The 22,711-nt window shown below is 37.7% G+C and overlaps 1 protein-coding gene and 1 long non-coding RNA gene across 2 annotated transcripts; both read left to right on the top strand.

Moving 5' to 3' along the window:
- The first annotated feature begins 771 nt into the window (after positions 1–771).
- Positions 772–3,528, top strand: LOC130470322 (uncharacterized). Its single transcript, XR_008930477.1, has 5 exons — positions 772–1,209; positions 1,288–1,348; positions 1,425–1,550; positions 2,198–2,261; positions 3,251–3,528. It is a non-coding gene; the product is annotated as an uncharacterized lncRNA (long non-coding RNA).
- A 13,756-nt stretch (positions 3,529–17,284) lies between these two features.
- On the top strand, positions 17,285–22,390 carry LOC110796542 (uncharacterized). Its single transcript, XM_022001601.2, has one exon. It carries the CDS (start codon positions 17,285–17,287, stop codon positions 22,388–22,390), a length of 5,106 nt encoding a protein of 1,701 aa, XP_021857293.2.
- The last annotated feature ends 321 nt before the right edge of the window (positions 22,391–22,711 follow it).

Below are 22,711 nucleotides of genomic sequence, written 5' to 3'. Positions count from 1 at the left end.
AGGAATTCTACTCGGAGTTGCACCAAGTTGAAGCTAGGCTAATAATTTTGTCATAAGCCCGAAAGGGAGACACAAAATGGGTGTCTACACTAACTAGTATACGGAGTAAATCCTAATTTAACATCGTGATCCATCATGCTTACTCCTGATTAGACCTGGCAAATGGGTCGTTTGGATCGGGTACGGATCGGGTCCATTCAGATCATGTCATTTTGGGTCACTTTCACTTCGGATCAGGTTCAGGTATGGGTCGGGTCCATTCGAATTTCGGGTTTGATTCGGTTTTTTAATGGTCGGATCGGGTCGGATTTGGGTCAAAATTTCGGGTCAATATCGGATCGGGTCATTATCGGTTAAGTTCATTTCAGATCGGATCAAATCAGATCGGGTTTTTTCGGTTTAGTTCGGATATTTTCGGGTTTGATCGGACTTTTCTTGTTTAATTTCAAGATTTGATTTGGCAATTTCGCTTTAGATTTGGTCATCATTCATAAAATATTCAATTATTTTTAATATGTATATAACAATATTTTTTACAAAATAATTAAGGGATAAGCGTATACAGTTCGAGATTACTGATTTATTGTATGGGAATTTTAGTAAACGATAAGGGTTACTCGATATGAGATGTGCTTTTTCTTCTTCTTCTTCCTTCTTCTTCCTTCTTTACTGTAATCCCCCATAATTTTATACATTTTATTAATATATTTTAACGTATAGTTAATTATATTTAAATAGAATTTATAAATTTTAGAAATAAATATATAATTAACGTATATTTATTTTATTTGATTACATTCTAAACATTTTAACGATTTATGAAATCAAAAATAATTTTAGAATTTTATGTTGAAAAGAATTTGAATTACGAAAATACGTTTTTACTTAGAAAACAATCATAATCGGTTTCGAATTCAAACATAAACTCAATTATAATCCTAGCCCAAATAACAAAGCCCAAAATAAATAACCCCAAATAAACCCATAACCCTTTCTCCTATTCAACTTCACGTGAAACAAAAATAAAAAGAGAAACAAAAGAAAACTCTCAAACCCTTGCTTCACCATTCACGTGAAAACGCACAAGACTCTCTGCTTCAGCCACCGCCGCTCCTCCTTGCTGCTATCCCTCACGCCGCCGTTCCTCTCTCCCGCCTTCACTTTCGTTGCTGCAGCCTCCCTCGCCGTCGGACCACCATCACGCCACTGGTAAGGTTTCGACCTCCTCATCTTCTCCTTCTCCCTTATTTCTTTCTCTGTTGTTTCATCCCTTCTCCTCACTCGCAGTTTCGTTCGCAGCAACCACCACCGCGCCACCAGCCGCGCCCATAACGATTGTTCGCCGCCGGTAAAGCACCTCCTTCCTCTCACCTCTTGCTTCGTTCTCCCCTTTCGTTGCCCTCCTTAATTGTTTTCTTGCACAGCACCACCAACAACCATCGCGCGGACGCTGACACCCTCCGCCGTACTCCTCCGACCAGCGTCGCCGCCCACTGTTGCCGCGCCGCCCTGCCTGCCGGCCAGCAGCTTCCCTCTCCTCTCTTTTTTTGGTTAATTCTTTACCCTTTTATTTAATTAATGTAATATTTATGTTTTAATAATTTAATTAAGGTTTTCATAATTTAAATTATTAGTTTTGATAATTTATATTTAGAATTCAGATTATATATTATAAACTAATTTATTTTCAGTTTGTTAATAATATTTAAGTTAGATTTTCAATTATGTTTACAAATTTAATTAATGTTTTATTGGATTAAATTATAGTTTTATGGTTTAACTATAAATTTCAGATTTTATGTTTTATATAATTAAATTATTAATATTCGGATTATGCGATTTGATTGAAATAATGGTTTTAATTATTAAAGTATGAATTTTAAGGTTTTAATGGTTGTAAATCATGGTAGGACGATTGTGGTTTATTAAATTTATTGTTTCGATGTTCTAAGAACGTAAATTGGCCTTGGTGAAGTTTTTAAATGAGTTCATATTGCTGAAAATTTAAAGTACGATGTTTGCAAAGAGTTTTCAACGAATTTCAATCACTAATTCAATAATTATGATGCTAGGAAACCAAATATTCAAGTTTCGATATTGAAAAATGTTCTAATTATGTTTAGGAAGGGTTTGAAGCTCCCTAATGTTGTTGAAAATTCAATATGAATTGATATGAGTCTATATTGGTTGTTGTTAGGTGGAGAATTCTCCGTAGGCGACTTTTGAATTATTAAAGTGGTCTTGCAGTTTGTTTACACAAGGTACGTACATACCTGCGTGCTTGGAATGTGTGCTAATTGTTGAAATCATGTTGATATTATTGTTGAACTTGGTGATGTTGATATTATAGACAAACTTGGTTATATGGAATGTGCATGTTTAATACTGTTGGACAAACTTATTGAACTTATTTTGCACTATAGGAACTGTAACATGTTAGTATGGATGTTTGATACAAACATGTTGGTTGGGAACACTAGATTATTCTATATGATTGGGTTGGATCAATTGGTTGTTGTTCCCTTTCTATCTTTTCACTACTTTATAAGGGCGGAGGACCTTGTTTAGTAAGTTGAAACTCTATGCCCATATACAGGGTTGCTCATGGTTAAAGGAAAGGTTGGTTAAGTTGGAATGAGTCTTGATTGATGCTTTTATGATCACTCACTTAATTCCAAGATAAAAACAGTTGTGAACAAATGTGAATTGTCTGTCTTATGTAATGGTTGAGTCATAACGGAATCTCAATTTGTAAATCATGTAAAGTGAAACTGAATAGCAATAGCTTTAGACTGTGCACGTCTGAAGTGACGGACAAACAGGAGTTGGGGTTCATGGTGGTAGCCCATGGCCTTTTCTGGGACCGGATTGATCACCGTGTCCTATTTTTATTTAAACGTTCCTCGATATCGCAGGTCACTGAGGTTACGGAGTCGCGCCCGTACCTCGTCTTCCTTAGTGAAGACTTCTGGATGGTCAACTCGGTCCATTGTCTATTTCAACTAAAATAATATTATGGTTATTAAGCCTAGCTTAGTCTAGTCAAGTATAATCGTCAATTTATTATGTTTTGTCTGTCCTTACTTATATTTATTAGTATCATGTTAGGGTTGTTGGTTTGATAGTATCATGCTAGGATTGTTGTTGTTTTAGTATGTAGTACTCAGCTTTGCTGATTACGTGCTTGTTTGTGTGTGTTGATCATGGCTATGCCTTATTGATCCTGTGATGACCCATCTTTGGTGAGCAGTCTTTAAGGATCAATAAGCGTTGACCATCTACAGGTTTGAAGATGATGCATCATTGGGATCGGGATTAGAGAGCTTGTAGTTCTATTCGTTTAATTAAGTGATTTAATTTGTTAACTTGGATTTGAAATTTGTCGTACCATTCGTATTTCCTTAATTCAGTTAAATGGGTTTGGACCTAATATGTAATAGATTATTTATGAACCTAAAAGTTAGTTTTATGTTTTCCGCTGCAAAATTCTGAATAAGCCGATACGTTTTCACACGGGCGATAATGCCTTGATAATTCTCTACGTTTTATATTAAAAGGTTATTTTAGAAAAGAGGGAATTGTCGGGGTGTTACATTTACATTGATTTATGAGGTTACACACTTACACTGTGCTCTAACACTACCTTCTGACTTTCTTTTTTCTTCACAAAACTACTACACGAATTGTGGAGTATTTAAAATATAATATAGCAATCTCAAAGTGAAATGACTTGCCTTTTTATAAACGGTAAGGTAATCACGTATTCACGTCAATTGTCAGCCGTAATTTTGACTTAAGTCATTTTGGACATTTTCGTCATCTTACTCTAGGAAAGAAATTTTAATATTTGACACCAAGGAAAATTCCAAATGGGATGGAAAAGGGTCGCATCGGGTCGCATTATACAAACTACATATCCCATCTATCGCTATTCTGAATCGGATTTTTTCGCGGACTCGCTTTATATTGATAGGGTTGTGTCGGGTTGTTGTGTCGGAGTGAGAGGAGTTCGGATTACTTGAGCAATTAAAATTAAAAAAATATAGTTCTAACAAATTATAATGTAAATTTAATATTTTAATGATGAGGTGCAATACTACTCGGATTCATGGTGAATTTTTCGGATTTTACGCAAACCCCATCTCCTACAGGGTTCGGATGGATTTTCCTTTTCTCAGATTCGGTTCAGAACGTTATCGTCGATTGCAGTAGGATTCAGATCAGAATTGGACTGAATTGCAATCCCGATATAAGCTCTAAAACAAGAGATCATGTATTGATCTTAAAACACATGCTCGTATCTTTATGTATCCAGTACTCCCCCATGCCAATTTAATCGTCACGCGTTCCTTTTTTTACATTTATCCCAATACCATTATGGAGTAGTAGAATATTCTGTATCACATTAATTGACCCACGTCTTCCTTCATTCAATTAGACAATTGGCTAATAAACTATGTACTCTATAATAGATAAGCAAAAAATAACTTATGGCATAAAACTACGTGACGAGTCGGTGAAAACAATAAATTGGGATTGATGGAGTATATAATATGTGAAACATTATTGTACAAATCCCTCAAAAGAACATGAGAGTTGATTAATGCAAGGGAACACGTGATTCGCGAAACAAACTTTATTATATATTGATTTTAATCACCGAAAGCATCGAAACTACATAAGTGACTACTTCAAACTATGATGATAAAAGTAAGGATTAAGAATTGTTCCTCCATGACTATTCAACTCATTCCTGGATTGTGGTTTAATGGTTAACGGTTTATCGTGTCAAGCATCAGAAAAGGTGTAAACTCAACTTGAACTTGGAGAATCCTTATCTAACATAGGTCTATAAGGGTTTTTAATGAAGTTCTAACTCGGAAAAATTATCCCAGACCGACCCGAGACATGTAAGAGTTCAGCTCGGATCCGCTGGTATACAACCGTACTTGCAATTTTGTGGGTGCCAAAGTTTAAAGGTTGGACAGTGAATTTAGATCAAACTACTACTAACTTATCAAAACAAAATGCATTTTTACATTCAAGGATCGTACGTTTACATTTGGACGGAAGGAGTAATACAAAGTACTCCGTATTACTCACACAATGCATTCTGGAAAAATAGATAAAGAGAGAGTGGGTTAGTGGGTGCTCAACTGATCATTGCCAAGAAGGTAAGAAACAACCATATTAAATGTGTTCGATCATTGTAAAATTTCCTAAGGTCGCACCTAATGGGATCAATCAAATGACGAATCATTAAAAAATTGAGAGTGGAAAAACCCAAAACCCTATTTTTCTTTACAATACATAATTTTTGAATAAATATTTTATACTTCGTGTGTGTTTAAGACAATAGGTTTTATGGCACCAAATAATTAGTATGATGAATATTAGTATACAACTAACTTCATCTTTACCTTAACCCCTATAAAATTTATCTTATCCAATCTATTTATACAAAAAAACGTGTTTTATAAAAAATATAGTTTATACCGAAAACGCATATTATTACACAATATGTGAATATAGCATCTTCTGTCAAGTAGAATGTGTTTTCTTGATATTGATTCCACTTGTACTTTGGTGATATATTGTCTAAAATAAGTCGAGCTATACACCATTTAGTTTTTTTTTTGTAAAAGTAAATTTATATTACCAAGAAAGATTTACAACAACCCCTTAATAAGTTGCTCCGAACAAGCCTTTAGTTTAATCTTTATAACATACAAGGTGCACCCGAGTGAAGCATGCACCCTATCACCCCTTACATGGGAGGACACAATGTGAAGTGAGCCTCCAATAGGCATACAAAGTAATTTTTACTTAATTCTAGGTAGACGTGAACATTATTTAACGATTCATGCATGGAAGACTTAATAGACTGCCGATAAAACAATTACAACTCATCATCGCGATCTTTGGGTTCGAAATAAATTGGGAAATTTTGACATCAAACTTTGATCTGGGTAAGAGTATGTTCCACAATGGAAAAAGATGTCTCACGGGTATGAAATAAAAAACTAGCAATTTAAAACTTTGGAGTAACTCATTTGAACACGTAACTTTAACTCTCATGCCAACTATACTTTATGTTACTCTACTTTTAGAACTATTGCATTCTATTTACTAAGTAGTTTACAAGGACTGCATGTTTGCGATATATGATCTTATCACACGATCCTAAGTAATGTATTGTGGTTAACAAGATTACTTAAGATAAGTGGTAGTATAAACAAGAATTCTTCACCCTTATTCTTGGGAAAACACGAAGTTAAATTATGTGTTAATTCTGGTAAAACAATACGAAGTAAGTGCCTAAGTACTCCAGTAATAAAACACGAATTTTTTAAAAAAAATTGGTTTGTTAATCCTTACTCCCTATTCAATTGCAAGTTTGCACCAATGAAAATGAAAAAGAAAATGATAAACAAAATGTAAACGAGATGTGTGTGCTTTGGAAGGATTAAGAAGAGGGTCTAGACTCTAGAGACACTCAATTAATATAGAGTTTGTATTATTTTTTAAAAAAAAAATTGTGGCTGGCATTTTACTTTTGCAAACAGAGAGAGAAGTAATTTTTTTGTCAGTACTCAGAAATTTACGTAATAATTTATTCATTTATTGACAAATTGATTTTTGGAACAAATAGATAAAGAGAGAGTGGGTTGCTCATTGCCAAGGAAACAACTAGATGTAACTTAGTCGACATTTTGTAACTCCTAATAAGGTCGCGCCTTATGCCCTCAATCAATCCCTCATGCCTCATGCCTCATGGGATCAAAGAAAGTTTATTTTTAATATACAAATATCGTGGCTAAACTCTAAACCTTGTTTTTCATTAAAGTTCATAATTTTAACCTAGTAAAAATAATTAATCTGTGTTTACTGTACCTATTATTTTTTACGAGTATGGAGGTCTTTAATAGGTTGTCGATGAGCAGGATTATCACTTAACATCTTGAACTTATTTTGTTAGACTCAATGCAATGGTTAAAAAGTTGTGGCTACGAAATAAAGCTGGCAATTTTTTGATGCCCCACTTCGATCAAGGTAATAGTTAACTTTGTGGCACAATGGAAAAGATAATTTATATTTTGATACAGTATAAAAGGAAAAATTGTAAATCTAAAGATTAAAATGTGCACTAGAAACGGAAAACGTAAAAAAAAGGGGGGGCTGAGAGAGTATGTTAAAACCAGTATCAAATAAATTCTAGTATCAAATATGTATTATGAGCGAGGTTAAATAAGTGTTCAAATTTGACACCGAAATCTATATTGTCGAATATATTCTGGTACCAAATGTGTAGTATGAGTAAGGTCAAATAAATGTCTAAGTTAGTTAGAATCCTAAATTAACACTTAAAAGTATTATCGAATATTCTAATACGAAGTATCAAATACTTCATGCGTAGTATAAGGCTGGACTCGCTGGAATTGTTCATGAGCGAGGTGGCCTGCTAAGCACGTTCCATCATGGTTCCATCCACGAAATAAAGCCGACAATTTTGATGCCACACTTGGATCAAGATAAGACTTAAGTTTGTGGCATAATAAAAAAGATGTCCCAAGATCATAATTTATTTCATTATACGGAGTACAATATAAGTTCAAAAATTGTAAATGTAAATATTAAAATGGGACACTAGAAACGGAAAGCGTAAAAAATAAAAAGGGAAGTACGGAGGGAGTACATTAAAACCAGTATCAAATATATTCTAGTATCAAATATTTAGTATGAACGAGGTAGATATAAATAATTAGTTTAGGTTATGTTCTGTTCGACTTATTTTGACTTATTTCAGACAAATTAAGTTCAGATAAGTTTAGTTAAGTTGAGATAAGTTCAGTTAAATTCAGATAAGTTCAGATAATTTATGTTCAGCAAAAATAAGTTTTTTTCTTCAGATATTTTCACACACAAATAATTTTTTTCAGATAAAATAAGTTCAGATAAGTTCAGATTAGTTCAGATAATTTTAAATAATATAAGTTCAGTCAAAATAAGTCTAATAAAAAGAAGTCTTACTTGATGAAAAAATTCATTTGAGCAGAGTAGATATAAACAAATTGGGCGTTGTTGTTTTCGATACAATTCATTCCCACTCGGACATATGTAGTATTATTTTGAGCACCAACCAACTCGATCATATTACCGTTGAGTAAGAACCAACTTGTTCCCGTTAAAACAAACCTAATATTCCAAAAATAGTTATATTAATTATTTAATTTTTTTTAAAGAAATTTAAAAGTGTGGTTAGTATTAGAGAGAAAAATAAAGAATTGATGCACGTGGAGTTGCTCTGAGAACTTTTCTAATTTACGTGGAGTTACACTTTGACTTTTAACACTATTTATGTACTTCTTACTTCGTATTACAATTTCACTATCGTTGGTGACTTATTCTTAAAGAAAAATATATTCGTCAGGGTCTTGTTTGGTTTGCGTAGTTATGCTGTTTCGGAATATTAACTTTTTCATACAAAGTATTATTTACGAATACAATTATACGGATAACAAATTAGAGATACTTTGTAATAATCACAAGCATTAACATCATATATTGACAACCGTGAAAAGATAAATTGGACGGAGTAACAATTAATTTGAAACGAAGGGAAGGGGGGTTAAGGGGATTAGGTAATAGTATAATTAACGAGTTGTGCAACGCACATTTGTGAATAGTGTGAAATCATGTTAATTTAAAATACATACAAAACTAAAAACATAATGAATTGCAACATTGAAATCAATTTGAAGAAGAAGAAGAAATAAAATCAAATCAAATTAGATAGTCCAGAGTGTTCTGACATTTACTTTCTGCGCGACAAAGAAACAAAAAAAAAATTCAATAAAACAAGGCACACTCGCCCGGTTGACCCAAAAGCATTTGAATTTATTGTTTGAGATGATCTTCCGGTTACTTCCACCACCGACCACCGTCACCATCACCGATATGAGATGTGCTTTTTCTTCTTCTTCTTCCTTCTTCTTCCTTCTTTACATTGATTTATGAGGTTACACACTTACACTGTGCTCTAACACTACCTTCTGACTTTCTTTTTTCTTCACAAAACTACTACACGAATTGTGGAGTATTTAAAATAAAATATAGCAATCTCAAAGTGAAATGACTTGCCTTTTTATAAAAGGTAAGGTAATCACGTATTCACGTCAATTGTCAGCCGTAATTTTGACTTAAGTCATTTTGGACATTTTCGTTATCTTACTCTAGGAAAGAAATTTTAATATTTGACACCAAGGAAAATTCCAAATGGGATGGAAAAGGGTCGCATCGGGTCGCATTATACAAACTACATATCCCATCTATCGCTATTCTGAATCGGATTTTTTCACGGACTCGCATTATATTGATAGGGTTGTGTCGGGTTGTTTTGTCGGAGTGAGAGGAGTTCGGATTACTTGAGGAATAAAAATTAAAAAAAATATTATTAACAAATTATAAAGTAAATTAAATATTTTAATGACGAGGTGCAATACTACTCGGATTCATGTTGAGTTTTCGTATTTTACACAAACCCCATCTCCTACAGGGTTCAGATGGATTTTCCTTTTCTCGGATTCGGTTCAGAATGTTATCATCGGTTGATGTAGGATTCAGATCATAATTGGACTGAATTCCAATCCTGATATAAGCTCCAAAACAAGAGATCATGCATTGATCTTAATACACATGCTCGTATCTTTATGTATTCAGTACTCCCCCCATGCCGATTTAATCGTCACGCGTTCCTTTTTTTACATTTATCCCAATACCATTATGGAGTAGTAGAATATTATGTATCACATTAATTGACCCACGTCTTCCTTTATTCAATTAGACAATTGGCTAATAAACTATGTAGTCTATAATAGATAAGCAAAAAACAACTTATGGCATAAAACTACGTGACGAGTTGGTGCAAACAATAAATTGGGATTGATGGAGTATATAATATGTGAAACATTATTGTACAAATCCCTCAAAAGAACATGTGAGTTGATTAATTTAAGAGAACACGTGATTCACGAAACAAACTTTATTATATATTGATTTTAATCACCGAAAGCATCGAAACTACATAAGTGACTACTTCAAACTATGATGATAAAAGTAAGGATTAAGAATTGTTCCTCCATGACTATTCAACTCATTCTTGGATTGTGGTTTAATGGTTAACAGTGTATCGAGTCAAGCATCAGAAAAGGTGTAAACTCAACTTGAACTTGGAGAATCCTTATCTACCCTAGGTCTATAAGGGTTTTTAATGAAGTTCTAACTCGGAAAAATTATACCAGACCGACCCGAGCCATGTAAGAGTTCAGCTCGGATCGGCTAGTATGCAACCCTACTTGCAATTTTGTGGGTGTCAAAGTTGAAAAGGTTGGACAATGAATTTAGATCAAACTACTACTAACTTATTAAAACAAAATTCATTTTTACATTCAAGGATCGTACGTTTACATTTGGACGGAAGGAGTAATACAAAGTACTCTGTATTACTCCATCCGTTATTTCCAGGATAGTTGCCAACAAATATTTCGAAGTAAAAAATATGGAGAATGTGATTTTAGTGCAGTTTATTATTATTGTTGTTATTGTAAAAGTGTAAAAACTTGAGACCACGTGATTAACAATACCCATAAAATACGGACTAAATTACAAACTTAAACTTCGTCGAATTTAATTTAGTCCGAAAAAAGTTAAAATAATCCATCGCCTAAAACGAGGAATAAATTGAGTGCCTTAAAACGCTACAATGCCATTGCAGATGTGATTGTAGGCATTAACTGTAGGCTTGTTAGGCTTTTAGAGTTGTTGGTAAAATTATTTAAATTTATCTTTCTTAAGAGAAGAAGTTGTAGCTGTGTTAGAAATAAAAGTATTTAATTTCAAACTTTTTTTTGGGACGTAAAAGAAGAACATTGTATTTCCATTTGCCGAGTGCCAACCGATATTGAAGTAGAGATGGTAGATCAATCTGGAAGTTGATGATTTCTCACCATTGATGTTATTCTACGAAGACATTGCTCGGATCTAGAATGAAAATTTTAAATACCCCAACCGAAAGTACAGGTAACATAACCGAATTGCGGGTAATCGAACTGAAATTTTCGTCTAACTGGTTTATCTGAAAACTGAAATTATGGATACAATTTAAGTTCGGAAAAAACCAACCCAAAACTAGCTAGATAAATGCTTTCGATTAGTAAGTTATCAGATCGAATAGTTAATTCGATCATTGAGATCCAGTGATCGGAATATCTAGCTAGATAAATGCTTTCGATTAGTAAGTTATAATCCGTATTAGGATCACATGCAACTTACGCTTGAGCGAACCTACAAGGTCACACCAATGGTATATACCAAGTCGCGGGATTAAATGAATTGGAAATTCCTTTTATCACTAATCGGAAATTTAGACGGAAAAACAATGTGATACGTCGTTAGATCAGAATTGTATATTGTATCACTTGTGTCGTGGCTTGGACGCACGAATTGTCATGTCGTAAGACATTAGATAGTCGTATACTGTACGGCGAACAATGGTCGTAGGGCCATAGACGCGCATACAAGGACACTTGGAGCTCACAAGGGGCAAGCGAGAGGGCGCAATCAACAATGATAGCTTGTACGACACATGGCTTGCAGAACCAGCTCAGTTTTGCTGCTTACTTGGTGTGTGTGGAGGATGAAGTGCTTAAATACTCGCAAGACTTGCGTTTGTGGATGTTTACAAATACTTGAACCTAAACCTCTCAAACAGGAGGGTCTAATCGAGTAATTTTATTTAAAGAAGAAGAGGAACACAATGTCGTTATATTGAACTGAACTTAATGGAACTAAATGGAGTTGAACTAAACTGAGCTGAATTGAATGGACCTGATCTAAACTAAATGGAGCTCAGCTGAATTAAGTTGAATGAAGCTGAGCTAAACTGAAATAAAATGAACAGAACTGAATGAAACTGCAATTAAGTCTAAAGAACAGGGCCTAACTCACCCAACTAAAAATCCGTGACGGACAAATTGTAACCTGCAGTATCATATACTCGGTATTCCATGAAAATATGACGGACTAATCTTGAGTTCTTGACAAACTTTTAAAAGCAATTATTTCTTGATTAATTTTTAAAAAAACAATTACACCCGATAAATCCTTCCGACAAATACGGAGTTCCGTAAGATAATTAACCTCTTTATTACCAAACCAAAAGTCCTAACCCTTATCCTTCCTTAACCCTTAAAAAGTGGGATCTTTCACCTTATGGACAGTAATATCCACTTTACTTTATATTTATTCTTCATTTTTGTTCTATTTTTTTATATTCTTTTTATAGGTTGAGTCAACCATGCTCCCCTTCTCTCCATCTTCTGCCCACGTGTTCTCTTCCCTTTCTTAAGTTTGTATAGTCTTGTCGAATTGAAAAATTGCGCAATTACCAACATGTTGGGACTAATTATACGGAGTACTTTATTCAATTATTTTTTTATGTTGCCATAATATTTATTTGCCTACCTAATTATTAAACAGTGTTCGAATTGTAGCGTAGAGTTTCTCATTAAAGAAATTCTTAATTAACCCCCTTAAATTTGTAATGACCTCTCACACACAATTTACTACTCATAAATAGCTAACATTTAATTAAAGAAAATGAGGAAACAATAGATAGAATAATGGATATAAATTACTCTTTATCACAGATATATAGGTGTATACAATTCAGTTTTGTTAATGTTCAGGAATTAATTTGACGATTGTGTGCGAACTTGATAACATGATTAGATGTTGATTGGTCTACAACAAGTTTGTATTTTGCATGATATTGTATTCTGTCATTTCTATGTTGTTGTTACAGAGAGCATTTAACCAACGATAAAGCCAAATTAGCTATTTCAGACACAAATCATTTAGAAATTCGGATAACTTATCACTTGATTTGTCCATTATTGGTTCATATTTTTGCATGATGAGATATCAAGTAAGTTATATGTCATTAGTATAAGTACATATAGAACATTACAACAAAAGTACCTCCATTAGGTATCCTAGATATACCGTGCGCAAGGCACACGGGCAACCCTTAAAAAGTGGGAGCAAGTTCCTTATAAACAATAATATTGACTTCACTTAATTTGTATTCTTTATGTTTGTTATTCATATTTTTTTTATATGTCTTCTTTCCTCCCAGAGACCCTGAGTACAAACAAGTTAATGAATTAATAAAAAATAAAAATAATATAGCAATAAGTTTGACTTATAGAGTTATAGGTGATAATCTTGATCTAACCCTTTAGTTAATATTGTTTTTTTTATTGACTTCAAGTTGTGTAATATGGACTAGTGTACAAAGAACATTATAATTCGTGAAGTATATGCTTCAACCTTCAAGAATTTCAACTTCTCACCATTGCTGGTCAATAATGACTTTTTTTTATGCAAAACCAGAAATCTTTAATCCTTAACCCTTAAAAGTGGGAGCTTGCACCTATGAACAATAATAGCACTCCCCTTTATCTTTTATTCTTTATTTTTTGTTTTGTTTATATGTTGGGTGTTATGGAAGAATTAGCCAAATAGTTAATAACATAATTATTTACCTAACAACCTCCTCCAATTCTATCTGTAGTTCATTAGTATAATCATACTACTCCGTATTATATTTAAAATTTAATTTTATATGTTTTAAATAATTGGAGATGATTGCACTTCGATTAAATATAGGACTACGTCTTTGGTAGTTATATAATTATATTGACCGGATTTCTGTAAAGAATGAATCGCGCAAATAATTTATACGGAGTATTAACATAGTTTCCTTTTCATATTGGACTATCCCCACCAATAGGGTATGACTTCAAACCTACTTTACCACATTATAGTTCCTTTTCATAAGATGGTTGTAGCCGGCCCGAACCGTGTTTCGTGTCGAGTTCACGTGCCTTGGGGACTGAATGAGCTTGACTTCACTTGTTATGTATCGTGTCGGGCCATGCACAAAATTAAAGATATGTAACACATGCACTACCCAAGCCCACATACACTTGTATCGGGTTGGGCCGTCGTGATTAAGCTGAATTTTACTCAATTTAACGTGCTTTCTCGCTTACCGCGCACAACGCGCGCTTCCAACCACTAGTAAGGTCCATAACAATTTCCAGTGTTATTTATGTTAAAACTTGTTTAACATGAAAGGAAAAATAAATTAGAAAGCGTAGAGAAACTTTGATAAGAAGAGGAAATGACAAAGTTCGGATGCACAAAAGGGTAATTTAATTAGCGTGATAAAATGTGGAGGCCAAAAACAAAGTCATTAAACAATACTTAAGTAAATCAAAAGGAATCTTAGGGCTGTCAATCCGGACAAACAGATCGAGTTTGGAAGGGGTTCATTGTTTCGGGTCGAACGGGTTGATTTTACTACAAGGTCGGGTTGAAAAATTAGCAGGCCGGTTCGGTTTGGATTTAATTGTCACGGCCCTCACTGGTTCATATCAGTTCGTGGTATAGCCGGGTCTTGAGTAGCTCATATTAATTTCTTGAACTTTCAATAATGAAACAACTACTGATTGGAGTATTTGATTAATAAAAACAAAATTACAGTACTAAAAAATGTGAAGAAAAATGAGGGGTTTATATAAAAAAAAATGGCTGATGATATTTTTACTATCCTTGCAATATTTTTACTATGAAAATATATAAATAAGGTAGTCGATATAAAGAAGGAAACAAATTAGAATATTAAGATTTCCTACCTCTTTTGTAACACACGTATAATAGGTTAAATAAGTTAAATATTTTAGTTTCCAATTTACATAATGACACATATGCATGCCATGTCATCATTATGACACGGCTTAAAGGTCACAACATGCGACCTTTATCATTTTCGTAAAAAAAGTTGCTGAATTTTAGGTGAAAATTTTAAAATTATTATATATTTTTTATTTTTTATTGTATGTACATGTAATATTTGTTCTTCTGACCTCTGTTTTGGGCAAACAGAATCTTCCTTTTCTTCCCTGCATTAAATGAATTACACAGTGTTTTTCCTACGTCCCAATCTCCCATTACTCACTTAATTTTTCTAGGTCTCTCCTTAAAAAGTTAAAAGTGACCAACCCCTTACCAGAGTATTGCTCTTATCCTGGTTAATCTTAGAAAATAGTTGAAGTATTTTCTTTTTTCCTCTCATGTTTTTTTAAAACAGAGGTATAAATGGAACAAATAGGGAAAAGAACAAGGGGCCAAAGAGCTAAAAAGGAGATGGAGTTTAGAGAGAGGCAAATATAATTTGGATGCAAATAGGATATGGAGACAAATAAAGGAATCCAATTGAAGCAATAGGGAAAAGAACAAGGGGCGAAAGAGCTAAAAAGGCGAATTGAAGGAGTTTAGAGAAAGGGAAGTTTTGGTTGCAAATAGGAGGCGTGCACAACGGGATGCCGATGAGAGAATTGCACTACACCGGCTTGTTCAGAGGGAAAAGGAAACTATTGTGGTTATGCACGACAGAGGTGAACAGAATCCCGGTGCTTTGGAGGACGTCTTCCACGAACATGTATTACCGCGCGTCACAAGCATACTCCAGCTGCCAGCTGCTTACATACCAGTCATTGAAAAAGTATTAGTGTCGTAAGATCGGTCAAAGAACTGCCAAAAACGACAGTGTCGACTGGATAAATCTACTAAGGGTTCCCGAAAATTTGTGAACATTGTCACTGATCACTAGGATTGGGGAGCTGCGCGCAATGGAAATGTCCCTTTTCAAATATTCCGAATTTTTATCATTGGCTGGTTTTCAGATGCATTATGGAGATGGATCGTCGGTGTGTAATTTAACGTCTAGCTTCATCAGGAAGCGTTGAGCTGGTTTTCAGAACCAGATTGTGACTGCTTTTGCCGATCCTAACGTTATCATCATTGCCTAATCAAGTGGTTCACATTCCTCCTAAGTCCGGTGTCTTATTTATGTTATGTTTTCATGTAATCTAAATGAATGCGTGATTAACCCAAAGTAGTTTAAATTCCTTAATGTTGATCTTCATCCGTAAAATGTAATTTGTGGTTAACAAGGTTACTTATGAATTAAAAAACACCAAGTTACTTTAGGCCATTTTCGGCCAAACTAGCGGTAGCAGGTGTACGGGGTGTCCTATCGGCACCACCTGGTACCGGCAGAACTCCCCGTATGTAAACTTAACCTGCAGGTAATCTGGTCATCTTAGGTAAATATCCTCTACCGGCATTATTTGCAAGACAACCTACCGGCATTATCATGAAGACAACCAACCAAGGGTCACTATCAACAGGTCACTATCTAACCACAAGGGACCTACCAGATCGTACCCTTGGATTGGTCTATATAAGGAGCACCTCATTTATTGCTATGAGGGACACAAACACTTAAACACACTTCTTTCTTACTCTCTAATCATCTCTTAATCATCTCTTAATCTCTCAGTAATCTTACTTAAGCATCGGAGGGGGGATCCTCGAACCACCCCCGAGGCTAGTTAATCCATTCTGTTGTGCAGATATCAACCGGCGATCTCGACAGGAATCCAGTATCCCACAGTCAGCTGTTCTCATTCCACACCCGGAACAATTGGCGCTAGAAGGAGGGGACCTTATCCCTTGAAACGGTAGAACAGTCGGCATGGATTTCTCACAGAAAGACGGTAAAAAATCAAAGAAAAGTCAAGAAAAGGCAACAACCCCGTAACCGGCGACAATCTCCAAGTTCCAACCCTCACTTCTAAACCCCGCCCATCCGTCACAAGCACAATCAGTTATAAGCCCAGCAACAAAAAACACCTCGATACCGGCACAAAGGGAATTTACAGTGGAGGACGATGATGAGTTAGAAATAGAAAGCCCTGCCAGAGAGCAGCCGAAAACTCCGCTGGAGCAGACGCTGCAGGAGCGCCTGTCTCCCCTGTCGGAAGTATTCACGGGAGAGCAATTGAAAATACTGTCAGCGGTGATGGCCGCTTTGTCAGAGCTACCAGCCTCGCAGCAGCTAGGGTCAGTCGGCAGTCTAAGAAAGACCAGGTCGGCAGTTCCCCAGTTACCTGTTAGGGATCTCCTAACCGCCCTGAATCAAGAAAGCACCCCAGAAAAAAGAAAGCGCTCGGATCCGGCGGAAACAGAATGGCCTGAAACATAGCAAGTCCCCATCGCGGAATATGAACGAAGAGCGCCGGTTCTACAGATAGCTATACGGAAGACAATCCAGCCAAAGGATTCTCCTCTGTGCCGAGAAATCCTAGAAGAAAGGATGGAAAGGATAAAAATCCCGACAGGAAGATACGATGGGACGACGGATCCGGAGGATCACTGCACCACATTCGAACAGCACATGATGCTGTACACTGATTCTGATGCCATGTGGTGCAAAGTATTCCCATCTACACTCCTAGGAGTTGCAGCGAGCTGGTATAAGGGCATAGAGGCACACTCCATATACAGTTTCCGACAGCTGCAGGCGTCGTTTTTGTCACGATTTGTGAGCAAACAGAAGAGAAAGAAATCATCGGGAGAGTTGATGTCGTTCGCTCAAAGAGATAGAGAGCCGTTAAGGGATTATCTCACCCGCTTTAACAACGAGTCAATCACTATTCCCAATTTGCAGCAGGAGGTTGTTGTTCTGGCTCTTATGAGGGGAATGCAAGAGTGCGAATTCAAGAAATATCTCAGCCGGAAATCATACACCAATCTGGGTGACGTCCTGCACAAGGCCAACGAGTACATCAGGGGGGATGAAATGATGAAGATCTCCAATGTGGTAGTGGCAACCGGCGGAAATGTCGGGTACAATCCAGGCTATAACCCACAAACGGGAAAAGGAGGAAATAATTTTAATCAGAGCAATAATCAGCAAGGGGCAGGCCAGAGAAACCAGAATAACAGAAATGCCAATCCACAAGGGCAGAGAAGTCGGCAAGACAGAAGGGAGTCCAGAGGACTCTTTGATAACTACACTCCGCTGAACACACCGCGGACGGCAATTTATAACATAAACAACAAGATGGACGGCTGGAGAAGGCCGCCACCAATGCAGAGTAGGGAAAGGAATGTCAAGAAATTATGTGACTTCCATAATGAGCACGGCCACCTAACAGAGGACTGCAGAGACCTCAAAGACAACATTGAGGATATGGTCAGAAAGGGGTATTTCTCACAGTATAGGGCGAGGCAAGGAAATGGTAACAACAACTCGGTGGGGGGAAACCCTACCAATTCATACCGGCCACAACAGCAAAATCAACAACAATACCCTAGAATCGAGCAGCCATATCAGCCGCCTAGAATCGAGCAAAAACAGCCGGAAACCAGTGCCAGAGCAGAACAGAGGGATGGCGGGAAAAAACCACCCGTGTATGTAATTTATGGCGGCCCAGTCCACGGAGGGACAATAAGCGGCGCCAGTAGAAGCTTGGAGGAACACAGGCACATGGTAAACTTTCATAACACAAGAGTGTGGCCTAACCCACCCAGCATACCAGTGATGACATTCTCGGAATCGGATTGCAGAGGCATCATTTTCCCGCATGATGACCCACTAGTTCTTACAATTGACATAGCAAATGCCGATGTGAACAGAGTACTGGTAGACGGCGGCAGCTCAGCAAACATCATCTTCTGGGAAGCCTTCAAACAACTGCACATACCAGAGGACGAGCTTCAAAGGGTGAACTACCCAGTAATCGGTTTCTCAGGATCTACAGTGTACCCAGAGGGTAGTATAAGGCTGCCGGTGAAAATCGGAGAAGGATCTGAAATGCGAGATCTCATGGTGGATTTCCTAATCATTAAAGTACCAGCGGCCTACAATGTGATCATCGGTCGCCCATTCATACATGACGTGCAGGCGGTAGTCTCCACCTATCACTTGACAATGATATATATGTCGAACCTGGAAAGGCCGGCAAAGATAAGGGGAAGTCAGTTGGCGGCAAGGTCCTGTTACTTGACTGCTTTGAGAACACCGGGAAGAATGGTCCCAGAAGTGAACTTGACTACTGAGCCGGCAAGGCAAGAGGTACACTTGACTACTAAGCCGGCAAGACAGGAACAACTGTCAAAAAGGAAGAGCTGCACAAAAAGGGGTCGAACCGACCTGAACATGGAACACTTTGATGAGAGGCCGGTATCAGCACCAAGACCAATGCCAGATGGTCTGACAGAAAATATCGAGCTGGAGGTTGGAAACATGGATAGAACAGTCGTGATCGGTACAGAAATGGGGAGTGACATGAAGGTTAACCTCATAAGCTTGCTGAGAGAGCACGCAGACATCTTCGCATTCTCGGCGGATGAGATGCCTGGTATCGATCCAAAGATAATGGTTCACCGATTAAACGCCGACAGAAATGTTAGGCCTGTACGGCAGAAAAAACGTAATTTCTCCACGGAAAAAATGACAGCAATACAAGAAGAGGTGGATAAACTGCTGGCGGCAGGTTTCATTGAGCCATGTGACTACCCTGAATGGTTGGCAAACGTAGTAATGGTAAAAAAGTCAAGTGGGTCATGGAGAATGTGCGTAGATTTCACCAACCTTAACAGAGCATGTCCGAAAGATTTCTACCCACTACCACGGATTGATAGGCTGGTAGACTCCACTGGCGGCCATGCAATGCTTAGTTTCCTAGATGCTTTCTCAGGGTATCATCAGGTCAGCCTGCATAAATCAGACAGGAAGAAGGCGGCCTTTATCACGGATGCAGGAGTTTTCTGTTATAAGGCGATGCCATTCGGGTTGAAGAATGCAGGGGCAACGTATCAAAGGCTGGTCGACAAGGTGTTTGCCGACCAAAAAGGCAGAAACGTGGAGGTCTATGTAGATGACTCTATCGTAAAAAGCCGGAAGGAGGAGGATCATGTTAGCGACCTCCGAGAAACTTTCGAAACTTTGAGAAAATACAGGATGAAATTGAACCCAAAAAAGTGCGTCTTCGGAGTAAGGTCGGGAAAATTCCTGGGTTTCTTGGTCAGCGAGCGTGGCATAGACGCTAACCCCGAAAAAGTAGAAGCAATCATCAGTCTGCCGCAACCCAAAAGCGTAAAAGACATACAGCGGCTGACAGGAAAAATGGCCGCCTTAAACAGATTCGTGAGCAAGTCGGCAGATAAGCAAATGCCCTTCTTCACAACCTTGAGGCAAAACAAGAAGTTCAAATGGGGGCCGGCAGAGGAAGAGGCTTTTGAAGCTCTAAAAAGTCACTTAAAGAACCTGCCAACAATAGCAAGGGCAAAAGAGGGAGGCAAATTACAATTGTACATATCGGCGTCACCAAAAACAGTTGCAGCAGTACTGGTAGCCGAAACAGAAAACAAAGGGCAGCAGCCGGTATATTTTGTGAGCCATGTGCTAAACGGCCCAGAAACAAGGTACACGTTGGTGGAAAAAATGGCATATGCAGTCCTCATCGCGGCTAGGAAGTTAAGACCATACTTTGATGCGCATACAATCGAAGTGCTGACAAACTTTCCTCTCGAAAAGGCCATCAGCAAGCTAGATACATCAGGCCGGTTGCTAAAATGGGCAATAGAGTTGTCCGAGTTTGACTTGGAATTCCGGCCAAGAACTGCAATCAAAGCCCAGGCATTGGCGGACTTCATAGTTGAAGCGTCATACCAAGAAGATGAAGTACAAGCTGAAGTATGGGATGTGTCAGTGGATGGTTCAGCTGCACAGACAGGCAGTGGGGATGGAATAATCATGAAATCGCCAACAGGAGACATTTTTGAGTATGCTATAAAGTTTACGTTCAACGCGTCAAATAACGAGGCAGAATACGAGGCAGCAATTGCCGGCATCCAAATGTGCCTCGCAGCAGATGCCAAAAGAGTAATACTGACAACAGACTCCCAGCTGGTAGCAAGTCAATTCAGCGGAGAATATGAGGCCAAAGAACCTTCAATGGTCAAATACCTGGAGAGGTTGAGGTTGGTGTCGGCTCAGCTAGAGAAATTCAGCATTAATCTGGTACCCCGAGCAGAAAACACACTGGCAGACGCACTATCAAAGTTAGCAAGTTCAAATGTCGCCGACTTGAAAAGAACAGTCATGATGGAAGTCATGAATAAGCGAAGTACGGAGTCGGAGGTAATACGGGTCATGGCCACCACAACTACCTCAGAATGGTACGATAATATCCAAACATACATACAGACTGGAGCTCTACCAGCAGATTTGGCAGAAGCCAAAAAGACAAGAAGGGACTCGGTTTGGTACATCATCCTGTGGGGACGGTTGTACAAAAAGTCATTTAGCCTGCCATTCTTAAGGTGCCTGACAGCATTCGAGTCAGCAAGGCTGATCGAAGAGATGCACGAAGGAACATGTGGGAACCATGCCGGTGGAAAACCCCTTGCCATCATCTGTCAAAGGCAAGGCTATTACTGGCCAACAATGTTAGAAGATTGTCGAGCTTATGTAAAAAAGTGCGAGAAATGTCAAACGTTTTCAGCTGTGATAAACTTGCCGGCCAATGATTTGATGCCCATTCTGAACCCAATCCCATTCGCACAATGGGGAATGGATATTGTTGGACCATTCCCAATGGCGACTGGAGGGCGCAAGTTCTTAATAGTAGCAGTGGACTACTTCACCAAGTGGATAGAAGCAGAGCCGGTAGCAAAAATAACGGCAAGCCAGGTGAAAAAGTTCATATGGAAAAATATAATAACAAGATTCGGGCTGCCGCAGGCAATAGTTTTTGATCATGGATCACAGTTTGATTGTGCACCCATACAATGCTTCCTGGGATTATACAGAGTAAAGTTAGCTCACTCGTCAGTATGTCACCCACAGAGCAATGGGCAAGCAGAGGCGGCGAATAAGCAAATCCTGGCTGCACTGAAAAAGAAGCTAGAAGACTGTAAAGGCAAATGGGCAGATCTTATGCCAGAAATTCTGTGGTGCAACAGAACTGCTATCAAGGAGGCTACCGGCGATAGTCCATTTAAATTGAGCTTTGGGTCTGAGGCTGTCATACCGGCAGAAATGGCTCTGCCAACCATGCGAATCCAGCATTACGATGAGGAGAGAAACGATCAGCTGCTGCGACATCAGTTGGATTTCATGCCAGAAATCCGCATGAAAGCAGAAGTAAGCTCGGCAGCATACAAAAGCAGAATGAGCAGAGCATACAACAAGAAAGTGAAGCACCGGCCTCTAGGAGTAGGAGACCGGGTACTGCGGAGAACGGCAGCAACAGGAAAAGGAAATGCTCAAGGAAAGCTGACAGCCAATTGGGAAGGACCATACCAGATATGGGAGGAAATAGTTCCTGGATCATACCGGTTAATGCAAATGGATGGTACCGCGCTCAAAAACTCCTGGAACGCCAGTACTCTGAGAAAGTACTATGTTTGAAAAACTGTAATGATTATGTATGAGCAGACTGATTGCAATAGCAGTCTGCATTTTTCTGTTATGTATAATTAGGGCGGTCCTCAAATACGGCCAGTCCATAAATGAAGGAAGAAAAAAAAAGCAAAAAACAAACGCGGCACAAATCAACACGCAAAGGTAATGTATGGATGTGATCAGTAACAGTAAAGAAAATAAATGCCGTTTGGGCACTTTACTGTGAAGCGTAGCAGTCCATAATAAAGTTGTTGTGATTAGTAGCTTTGGAGAAAATAAATGCCGTTAAGGGGCACTCCATTGTGAAGCGTAGCATTCAACGAAGTG

Source organism: Spinacia oleracea, chromosome 3, assembly GCF_020520425.1.
Source record: "Spinacia oleracea cultivar Varoflay chromosome 3, BTI_SOV_V1, whole genome shotgun sequence".
Taxonomy (NCBI): domain Eukaryota; kingdom Viridiplantae; phylum Streptophyta; class Magnoliopsida; order Caryophyllales; family Amaranthaceae; genus Spinacia; species Spinacia oleracea.
This window is presented reverse-complemented; position numbering and strand designations above follow the sequence as displayed.